The sequence below is a fragment of the Epinephelus moara genome, chromosome 3, assembly GCF_006386435.1.
Source record: "Epinephelus moara isolate mb chromosome 3, YSFRI_EMoa_1.0, whole genome shotgun sequence".
In the NCBI taxonomy this organism is placed as follows: domain Eukaryota; kingdom Metazoa; phylum Chordata; class Actinopteri; order Perciformes; family Serranidae; genus Epinephelus; species Epinephelus moara.
Window position 1 is genome coordinate 34,235,964 of NC_065508.1, and position 12,033 is coordinate 34,247,996.

Genomic DNA, 12,033 nt, shown 5'->3' on the forward strand with positions numbered 1-12,033 from the left:
GTTTTTCTACCCAGAAGTGATTGTTGTTAGTGTGAAGTCAGGATGATATGGTCTATATGGGTAGATTTTCTGTTTCCAGAAATGAGAACACCACAATACAATAAAGCTCAGGGTATAAACAAGAAAAACATTCTGTGATCCATAAAATCAGTCTCCCGTTTATTGTCTATGGAGCAGCTCCAGACTTTATACCCTATGGCATTACAAGTTTGAGACTTACTTCTCTGGTTCCTGGCTTTGAGAGTAGCTCATGTTCACAAATGTTGATTGGACTTTTCTAGGCTGTGGAAATAAAATATTGGAATCCTTAATTTGGGTGATGTTCCCCTTTAATAGAAGGAGGTGAAGTTTAAAGTCTAAAGTGCATTTTATGTCCCATGCAAACTTTCATAGGCAACATTATTGTAAGTGTGTGGATTTGGATTGCAGTGATCAAGGTCATCAGGATGTAAAGGCAAAGCATGTTTCTTCTTGTTCTGCTGTTCCACAGACCTTCATGGGACAATGTTTTTCAGCTGTTCTCCAGCTGCCAAACACATGTTGCCTGTAGTGTCCAAACTAGTTACAAGCTACAGTCAGTCTTCAAGGCGTAGGCCTGGGCAGTATTTATTTGCTACACTACGAAAGGCAACCACACACCAACCATCTGTATTAATCATAAGCTAATGTAATCATTATAATAAATAAACAAATAGCCATTATTATTACAACGAGCTATAGTATTACGATGTACCACAGTTCTGTGTTTGAACAAGTAGTGGTACAGTACCCCAGCAGTAGCTGTTGCTCAACTGCTGTGGGTAGATACAATCAATTAAAAACACTGTACTGTGTCTCTATTTAATTACTTTCAAATCTATTAAAAACATGGCAAACTAGAATGTAATATGATTGTTATGTAGGCTATCACTGTTAACTGTGAGAGTTTTTTTTAAGTGTTGTATGTCATAAGACATGTCATAAAAAAAGTCATAAAAATGTCAGAGTATATGTCACATAAAAGTCATAAAAAAGTCATGGGCCCTGATTTATTAAATGAACATACAACAGAAATCTGGTACTTGTTATTTCCATGCAATGCTCAGCATTTATCAGTATGCATATAAGCAGAGGCTACGATCAAATCTCACGTCAGGTCTCAGCTGCTGTACACAAGTTTGAGTCAGCATGGACTTACGGTGCAGCAGTAAATCTGGCTGAGGTGGAGAATTGATATTAGACCATATTCTGACAGGCATCTAAGTGTTTGCAGCCACATATTTATCACCTGAAAAGTGTATGACCGCCACATGGACGCTGTCTATCACAGCTGGCAGTTGCCTGGCTCTGTGGGACTGATTCCAGGCTGACTAAAGGATGAACACTGCTGGTGCCTGCCCCTAATTTATTTAAAACTTATTAAGCACTGACAAAGCAAAGCATGTTTAGATCAATTATCATTAAAACATCAATAAAAAGAAATAATTAAACCTGCAACAGTGTAAATATTTAAATACAAGTAGCCTATGGGCTGTGCGTCTGTGTCTCCTCAGCTACTTTTTACACCTGAAATGGAAGCAGACCCAACATGCCACAAGCTTCTCAGTCTGGGTCAATTATAAGCTTTTATATGAATATGCTATTAAAGCAAAATACTATTATATAATATAGGCTATTTTATTAATATATGTAGGTTATAGGTTGGTACATATCATGGATGTGTAAATTAAATATTCAAACTTCAGCTGCAGTTTGATGTCCACTGCAACGCTGCTCACCACAGTAGTGATTTCTTTCCATACTACATTTTTCTGACTTCCTTCAGGCTGCCAAATAGAACCAGTTGGTTAAATTGGACCTGGGATGTCAGCCTTTCAATTTCTAGCTCAAAGAAGTGCCTCTTCTCGGCCATAATTGTAGCCTCTCCATGTCGTAAATTCTCGGGGCAAGGCCTCTGAACCCAGAATATATTGGGGCGGGATATGTAAATGATAATTGTTTCCAGCTGACACATTTATCAATGCCCCATCACTCCTGTGCTGTTATCAGTGAGATAAGAACTCATGAATCACATGGGAACCCTATCCCAAGATGATTTCTGCACTCATATTTGCGCTGGTACATTAGATTGATAATAGACGGCCATTCAGTTATCAAGACTTTGAGAACCCTAGCCTAATCTTTTTTCCCCCTTAGATCCCTCTGGATGGTTGGGTTGCAGAAGGTGTTGATTGAAAATCCTCCACCCACCCCCAGTGTGAAATAGTCTAGGTGATTATGTCCCTGGCATACGCAGTAGGTACATATGCTATCTGGTTCATAGGTTATCATCTCTGTACTCACACTGGCCATTTGAGTTTTTCTTAAAAGCAGCAAGCTCACTGTGTATGTATTAGCAAAGACATCACAGGGTCTTGCGCATGATTCATTCTGACTTTTACACATCATCTTTTAATTAATATGTTCTTAATGTTGTTTGAATTAGTAGTTCGTTTAAATACCTAAAAATATGTTCATATTTGTTTATAAGTATTAATACATCTCAATACATTTCAAGTCAGACCAAATAACTGATGTTGTATCAAAGAATGACTTAAAACAAAGGAGTCTAAATTTATTTTTGACCTTCATCTACCTCTACTGGAGACTGACAGGAACTGCAGATTTTTGCCCTTTCTAAAAAACTGTACATTGACTCAGAGGGTAAATGCGGGCTCTATATCAATGGCATCAAGCAAAGCAGGAAATCTTGACTTTGAACCTACTTCATAAAAATGTCTTCAGTCTGTGGTATCTTCAGATGACTTTCACTAATTAATCATTGTTGTGTGTGCCTGGAGTCTGGCCCTTTGTGTTTGTTCAGCAGATACGTGTTAAGTGTGATTAATCTACATATTTTTGAAATACTATTCACATGTGTATATTGACACAGTATTTGACATCTTTGTTTATCCAATTAGGTGTATCTTTATAATAAAAGATTGACATAATTTGATATTATTTACTGCTGGAATAGTATTGCTAATTAGCAGTAGAGCAATAAGTAAAATGTAGGACTTGTAACTGTTTTACTTTGTAGTATTCAGGTTTTAATTTTTCTTTCAGTGTGGACATTCACAATCAGTTCATTTATGTATTCATTTTCTTCATCTGCTTATTTTTTTCTGAATGACATAGAGCTGATCCCAGACCATCCTGAACAGGTCATCAGGTCACCATAGATATCAAATAAAGGACAGCTCTGGAAGTTGAGATCTAATAACACAATGTCATCATAGGAAATTTTAGACATTTCACTGTTCTCATTTTACCTCTAACTACATGAGCATAATAATAATATAAAAAAACTCAAGCAAACACTCTGGGGTCATTATTCTCCATGTAACTCTTTATGACTAATGGTCAACTCATGCCACAGGATTGTATATATCCGCCTGCTTTGGAAGAAATTAGTTAGAGTTAGCAATAGGCTTGCATGCTATTGCCGGTCATATCCACTGGGTGGAATCAGAGGCACTGTTGGAGAGAAAGCCAGAGCTGAATAAGAACACAGTCACACCATTTGAAAGAGATATAAAACCTTTATTTGTATATAAATTAGAAACATTGGGTTTGGCAGATGTTTGAATAAAAGCATTTGCATTCCTTTAAATTGGTGGGTAAAGCTGTAATTATGTTTTCATGTAATATTGTGCTTTAATAGATCTGCATTTCACATTGTAATGTCTGGATTTTTGGGTTTGATATGTCATCTGAATTTCCCGTCCTTCACAGTGTGAGGCTAACAGGGTTGGTTCTGGATATTTGTTAATAACCTGTGATGTGGGGCTTTGTATGGAGCTGTGAATGCACCGGGTGCCAGGGTACCACGTCCTTCGTCATCCACCTGACCCATGATAATGTAGTTGGCACCTAGCAGAAAGGAAAAAGGGACCAGAAAGATCAGTATTATATTTGTGAGTAAATGTAAATGGCAATCTGTGATGTATGTGTTTGTGTAAATACCTCTGCGGAGTAATGGGCACTTCTTGCACTGTGACACCAGCTTAACTGACATGGTCTCTCCCACTTGTGTGATTGTTAGTCGACCTGCCTTGTAGGCCTTGATGAGGGAGATACTAATATGGAGAGTGCCGCGGGGCCCGGGGCTCAGAGAAGACACCTTCCCAGTTAACACTGGAAAAAGGAGAGCTCGGTCAGAACACACATCTCATTGGTTACTTGTATATGTAAACGGTTGGAAACATACCAAATTCACTGGCACAGAAACTGGTCTTGATGGTTCCATCTCTTTTACAGGCTTTGGCACAAAGAGGATTTTGAGCGACTGAAAACATAAAACATAAAATGTACATTAGATATACATCTTCTGCACACTGAAACACAAGCACAGCATGCACATAATTTCACCCACCAGGCCTCTTTCCGTTTGGTCTTGTGACAGGCGGCCTCCTGTCCTGGCCTGTGGTACCCTGTCCACGGCCTCTTGTGGGTTTAACTGGTTTGGGGTTCTGGGTGGGCTCAGGTGGCACATATCTAGCAGTGGGAGTAGGTGGCTTTGCAGTGACAGCAGGACGTTTAGGTGCAACAGGTCTGACTGCAGGTTTTGGAGGAATGGACCTCGTACCGGCTCCTGAGTTGACTGTTGGTATCTCAGTACCATGTGGGACGCTGCTATAGTGGGCGAGGAATCCATCAGATGTCACACTGAGGTCAGACACAAATTGGACCAGAAGCACGTTGCCACTGGTTATGATGGGCCTGGACAAGAGACAAATTGAAAAAGATTTGGAAAGTTTAGAGTAGTTGATTTAAAATAACTTTGAAGGCCAACAAAGAGCTTTAGAGATTTCTGTCACTTACTGTGGGGCCCGATCACCACAGTATTTTCCAATCAGCCGTGAATCATCTCTCTCTCCGCCGTTAAAGAATGCCACATAGTCAAACCGACAATAGGTGTCAGCCTCCAAGACGAACTTATCAAACTTCACCTGGATTACCTGGTATCAAAACGGAAACAGGAATATGATTATAAATTGACAAGTAACTTAAAGAGATAGTTTGAATTTTTGGAGATGGGTTTGTATGAGGTACTTCTCCATAGCTAAAGTATTCCATACAGTAGATGTCAGTCAACACCCCCCCCAAGTCTGACAAAGCAGGCTGGAGCCCAACACTTAAGGCAAGATATGAAATAATGTGGATGGGGGGCAGCAACAAAACATATTTTACCTAAAAAAAATTATACCAGATTAAGTGTACACTATATTGAGAGTATTCTCACAGCTTTACCTTTTCATCAGGCTGCCTGTGCCAACAGGAAAGCCGTAACCAGTTCCCCATCCCCCAGTAATTTTAGCTTGCTGGTCACGGGAGCTGCTGGTCTACCAATGCTTTGATCAGTTAGTTATTTTGTGTTATTGTGTGACTTTGGTGAATCTGAACTAACCTTTTAAATGCCAACGTCACACAATAACACAAACAAAATAACTGTTTGAGGCAGTGGTAGATCAACGAACATCTCCTGTGTTCAGCAATGTTAAAACATTGTTTTTCTCAATGGAGTCTGGCTTTGAAGACAGCAATATAACGGCTTCATTTTCCCATTGGAAGTCACTGTCTGACGATAAGGTAAAGCAGTGAAAATATTCTAAAAAAAAAAAAATAGCATACACTTAAAGTAATATTGATATTTTTAGGTGGGATTTTTTTTAAAGTGGCAACATATTTTGTTGCTGTCCCCACCACATCAGTACATTGCTTAGCTTCCATGTCGGGCTCTAGCCTGACTCTCCAAATTGGGGGCGTGCTGACTGAAATCTACTGTATGTAATATACTGTCTATAGATAGGTATACCGTACAACCCCGCTTCAAAAAATCTGAACAATCCCTTTAAAGAGCTGTTTTCCATGTCAGGTTTGTGAAGACTTTGGAAAATAAAATGGTTCCATGCTGGGTGATGAGTGTGCTGCCGACCATATCAGGCTCCACAGTGATAAGCCATGAGCAGCTGGTCCCTGGAGGGTATTTCTTGTCGGGCCAGTTGGGCGTCATGATCTCTCCCTGGGACTTTGTTATCTTCCCCCCGCAGAACTGCTCGTCTGAAACAAGTTGTATACACTTCATGAGAATAATGACGAAAGATAACAGTAGAAAATACTCTTCGAAGTACGCAAAGTACTGATTTTATTCACTAACTTTTTCTTGATAACTTCTTGACTTTTAAGTCAGCTTATCTGGAAGTTAAAGTTCTTAGTTGCACAATGAAGAGCTGCTATTTTTAATCCAGTTGTTGATGTTGGCAGAGTCAGAAGTGTCCAGAGGTGAAATAAACTGTTCAAGCTCAGGGGCATAGCATGGAACTTGAGGCCCTGTGTGGGCCCCGTCCCCCCGGCTTATTACATCTGTTTTTACTTGTACAAGTAACTTGGTCTTTTCCTTCTTTATCATTTTTGGGCATTTTATGCTTTTATTAGAGCAGATAGTAAAGAGATACAGTAGATGTGGGGGGAGAGGGGTGGAATGTTGTGGTTAATGGTTGACACATGAACCATAAGTAACCAGGGTGCCCCCACGTATAAATAACTTAATAACAACCATACCCATGTATCTACAGTGATTATTGGGCTTATCAGTTATGATCTTGTACCACTTTTAAGGAAATATTACTCAAATATATCTGTGTTATTTCCCTCATGGTTGGTAGAGCTTTAATGTGCCCTGGGCAAATAATATAGGAGGTAGAAAAAAAGCTATATTTTTTGGGCTTGGCACTGAGAAAGAGTGTGTGTTTCATGATAAGAGACAACTGAACAAGATTTCACTGTAGTCTTGTTTTACAGTTACAAGTTAAGTTATGATAGCTTTATTAATGGTTCATAAGTAATTCATTTATAGGTAAATTATAGATCAAATTTTGGGTTGCAAAGTTGTAAAAAAATCCATGAGTATTTACCCCTCCTAGTTGATAGTAATGGAGTTATATAATTTATAGTTTGTTGCTATGCCCATGGCTGGACATATTCGTAGGCATGATATAAAAATTAATAGATAAATAAATAAATATTGTGACCACATACCATCTACATACGGTTTGGCTCCACTGAAATAGGCCACAAACCCTCTGCCCTGTGTCTCTCCATCAGACGCCATCTCTAACATCATGGTGTTTGTGGTAGATATAAGGGCGCCAGGCCGGAAAGTTCCACAAAAGCGGCCTAGTTTTTGTACCAAGTTGGAGTGGCCGTTGTAAACATCCAAATAATCGTAGCGACATTGTGAGTCAGCCTCCAGGTCAAAAATGCGGAAAGAGAGCATGACCACGTTTCCCTCTGGGACCTGGAAACCAGAGAGGTTGAATATGAGTCAGACACTGAAACACTGAGTGAGAAAGGCGTCAGCGTTTAGACATGCTGCAGCTGGTAAGTGACTCACAGTAATACGCCAGGTACATTTGCTGTTGGGTTTGTAGAAGCTTGGGAACCCCTCACTACCGACAAAGCCTGACTCTGAGACCAGGTCTCCTCCACAGTAGAACACAGGCCTGTGATGAAGGAGACAGACAGTGGGGGAAATATTAGTATTGGACAGTATTAATGGCATTGTAGGTCTTGGAGACATTGAACTATATTCATACAGGTCCACTGAGAGTTGCTCAACTCCCTCAAATACAACTATTGTGACTGACTTCCTTTAGCAGTCTTTCTCTTAACTCTGACTACTGCAGGACACTGAGGTATTGTGGAACTTACTGGAAAAACTGTACTGTAGGCTAAACAAGAATTTTCATTGTCTGGCCATCAGACCACAAGGTATTACTCAACAGGGAGTATTGTGGCATATGATTTCTCTGATTAAAATCTGACCTAAGATGACCTAACAAAGCTAGCAAAAACAAAAGGTTGTGCCACCAGCAAGTTGTGTCTGTGTCAACACATAAGCTCTGTTGCAAGAACATGTTTAGATGAAGATGATTTATTAACAAAGATATCCTTGTTTCCTCATGCTTAGTTATGAAATATTACAGCCTTAAAATAGATGTGAGGCCTCACTTAATTTGAAAAGTCAAGTGCTGAAAATGGTTGTTATGTGGGAGCCCCTAAAGTCTATTAAATAAATAACCTGCATAAGCAATTTTGAAATTAAAAGTCATATGAATAAATACATTAATGACAGTTTTTAATTCATTTTTAATAATTTGTGTGTAATATTACTAATACATTTGTGAAATAATTTTCCAAACTTAACTCATGATTATAAAATGTTATGTTGGCATTAAGGGTGCATTTGGATATATTCACTCAAAGACGTTAACAAATTCAGAGCGTTGTTGGAATGTAGAGTTCGGTTATTTAGAGCACCACACTAATGGAGCAGCAGAGCACACTCTGTTTGGGGAGATGGAGCAGCAGAGCATCAAGTGAAGTAAATGTGTGATTAACTTAACTGTTTTTTAATTAATGTAGAAATAGAGAGTTTTCTTTCTTTGAACAACAGTGCTCATACTTTAGTGAAGAGTGTGTGCCAGATAAGATTTATGAATGCACCCTAGAATAACTGAGTTTTACAGTTGAATTTAAAGCTAACTGTTGAGGCAGGGCTGTGTGCTTGGTTTATTGCTCAGCATCAAAGCAAAGAGACAGTGTTAATTGCAGCAGCCAACATTAGCTGGTTTATTCAAAGTTTCCTCAGCAGCTTTTTGATTCTAAATGTGTTCCTCAGAGACAGACTCAAGACTCTGTGATGAACATAAGACAGTCTTTCTCTGTGGTCACTCATCCAACAAGAGCACACTAACACTGCTAACTCTGCTTACACTGGCTCCTCACCTTGATGCCGAGTAACACTTTAAGATCACAAGCTGGGCTAGCTAGTTAGCTGGCTAGCTAGGTAGCACGTTCAGCCTTGTTGAGCTAAAGCTTAAAAGCTAAAGACGTTTAGTTAATCTGTCTGTGTACAGTTTTTATTTCCAGTAGCAGCCTCCACTTGGTTAATTTAGAAGAACATTAGCATTATGGTTGCTCTAACATTAGCCAACAGGAGCTAACTGGCTAAATTTGGTGTCAACAGAGTTTGCTGGCTCAAAAGACTGAGGGGGCTGTGAAAAATTGCGAGGAGGCGTTTGATTTTCATAGAATAAAACTCACTGATTTAACCATGCAGGCTGAAAACTGCCCAAAGTATTAACATTTCTAGTGTTTTTTGGTGATTTTTAAAGTTTTGACTACAAAAAAAAATCTAAGGTAAGACATAATTTGTAGCTGTAAATGTATCAAGGGGGAATTTTGTTCGACAGTTTACGCTGTGAGTCCTTGACAAATATATACTGCTGAAATCTGTGTTGTCTGTGGATTTGTTTGAGGTGTCGTTTATGTAGACAGAAATAAAAGCTAATGGGAGATAATGTAATGTGGGCATGCACCATGATCTGACAGAATATTCATTTTGCCCATCTGCTTTCTAAATTGGGACTTGTTTGACTACTGTTTTAGGTAGAAGTTGTTATGTTATGCGTCGTGACTGTCCCCAGGTGTTTCAATGCCCTGTGATGCATTTGCTAATGAAGGAGTTATCCTGTCCCCACAGGTGGGGGCTCTGCGGATAACATGGCTCCAACAGAGGCAGGAGGTAGGCTAGCGTTAAGTGAGATCACGGTGACTTTATGAAATGAAATAAAATTGGGGAGAAAAAAAGGCCATTATGAAATAAAACTTTGAAAAAGGGCAGTTTGAAGTTTGTCTATAATGATATTCAATTGCTTTCCAAGAAAAAATGAATGAAAATGAATGATGAAATAACATTTCATAATCGCCCCTAATGACTCGTGGTTTAACATGTCTTCAGTCATTTATAACTGATGGTTTCTTTGCACAATTTATTCATGGGATTATTTATTCAACATTTTCTTTATTTATCTAATATTGAATATTTTGGGGTCCCACAGTTATTAAATGACAACACAGTAGTAAAAGTGTTTCAACCGATATAGGCCTAACACCTGTGAGATAGTGTTTGTATTTGAGTTCATTTAAAGATTATAGTTGATTTTAAAGCGTAAAGGTTCTGGTTGCAGAATCATCATTAACCTGTTAAATATGAAATTTTACCAAAGCTTACAACTGATGATTATCACATGGTGTCATGGACATTAAAATCATTCTGGATGGGTTGCCATGGTTTACAGTGTGAGAGCGCTTCTGTGCTAGTCACAATATTGAAGGAAGAAAAAACATTTTGCAGATAGCTGACAGACACATTTAACAGCTGTCAGACTACTCCAACAAAGTTATTTTGTTACTTTATGTCATAAATTTTGTTGCTTTCCAAACACTTAGAGCTCACTGAATGTCAGAACTTGTTTCGCAGAAGGGAAAATTTCCTATTTGTGGCTCTTGCCAGCAGGGTTATGACTAGGCCTACATAAGACCCGTTTGTATACTTGTGAGCCAAGAAGAATATGCCTGTTATGATGAAGTTACTAATTTTTGGCATGTTACAGGCATTTACAGTTTGTGGTGCGGAGAGTTGTTGTTTTGGCTCAACTGTGAAAATTATGTTGTTTACATTATTCATAGAAGTAAGAAAGTAAGAAAAACATTTTAGCCACCCCCCATTCTGAAGAAGTAAACATATACTTAGATGCAATGGAAAAACAGTTTCCCACAAACTTTGCGCTTAGAAAGCAGAACCCCAACAAAGTCCGACGTTTGCTGATTAGAGCCAAGATGGCCAGACCCAGAGCCAAGTTGTTCTGATTCGACCCCACAGGCAGAACCAAAAGCATTAACATCTGTGGCGGCTCAGCCACTGCAGACTCAGCACGCCTCACATCATGAGCCAAAAACCAACAGGACAACTCTGTGCCCAATCAAACAGCGCACTGGAAAGAATTCACTTACAGAGACAGGAAAGAATTCTGAGTATTTTTAGTTCTTAAGTTACAGATCTTATGGGCTCAATTAGTTGATTTTTTGTTAAAACCAAGAATTACAGCCTCACTTACAGTATCACAGAAGTCATATAAATCAGGATTATAATTAATTTCACTGAGTCACTGTCAAGCACAGACATTCTCCTCACCTTGTGAAGTTGCTCTGCTGAGCCTTCGTCCATCCTAGACTCAGAGATAGGACCAAGAAGAGACCCCAGATGCAGTCCACAAGCATCATGATGCAGCACACACACAAGACGAAGGAGACTGTTGCAGAAAAGGGAGATGGCAGCAGGAGGCAAGAGGTGAAAGACAGTGGGGGAGGCCGCTCGCTCGGGATGGGCGGGGAGTCTGAATTAGTGGGGAGGAACTGGGGGTCGAGAATGGATGAAGAGACGGACAGAGATGCTGAAACAACACCAGCAGCGACAAAGAGCCCAAGGGGGGGGGGGTGACGTTAGTGGGGAGGGAGGAGGGCAAAGGCTCTAATTAGAGCCAGATGTTTGTGAGCGCTAGGAAAGAGGTGCAGGGGGGGAGTTGTGTCAGAAGTTGTGGCTGAGGCTTTGTGGACACTCAGAGAGGAGTGTAGCTTTTTGCAGCAGATGTTTCTGGGTCTTTACATGGTTGGAACTTAAGTTAAAGAAGCTTGAAATTTGGTTTGGCTGGCTGTTAAATCCGTTTACATTCATACGCTGATCATTATGCAGGGTGCACAGGTGGGTCCAGAGCCTGAGGCACTATGAGCTGTAGCACTCAACTGGAAGGGCCATAAATCCTTACATTCCAATACAACATCTGAGACCTGTAATTTACTGAACAGAATCATTACTTAATAAAATTATTACCTTTAGCCAAGTAGATTAAACAGCATATATACAGGATGTAAAAGGAGCTCCAGTAGGATTTAGATAAAGAAATCTCATAAAACTAATGATCTCTTCCTTTTACCATATTTCCCTAAGCCCCAGGGGCTCCTTCGGCTCCAAAACATCTGAGCAAGAGAGTGTCTATTTGCCCCTGCAATCCACCAAGGGAAGAATAACACTCAAGAGGGGGGAGTTATCTTTCTCCGTTGAGATTCACTGAAGAGCAAACCCTCTGGCCTACATTACTAAGGCCTGTG

The 12,033-nt window shown here is 39.7% G+C and overlaps 1 protein-coding gene across 1 annotated transcript; it reads right to left on the reverse strand.

The window, feature by feature from the left end:
* Positions 1-3,540: 3,540 nt before the first annotated feature.
* On the reverse strand, positions 3,541-11,212 carry pcolcea (procollagen C-endopeptidase enhancer a). Its single transcript, XM_050040988.1, has 9 exons — positions 11,060-11,212; positions 7,415-7,523; positions 7,060-7,318; positions 5,957-6,081; positions 4,843-4,979; positions 4,394-4,740; positions 4,229-4,306; positions 3,985-4,155; positions 3,541-3,891 (listed from the first exon to the last, which is right to left on the reverse strand). Exons 1-9 carry the CDS (start codon positions 11,146-11,148, stop codon positions 3,761-3,763), a joined length of 1,446 nt encoding a protein of 481 aa, XP_049896945.1. The 5' UTR covers positions 11,149-11,212; the 3' UTR covers positions 3,541-3,760.
* Positions 11,213-12,033: the final 821 nt, after the last annotated feature.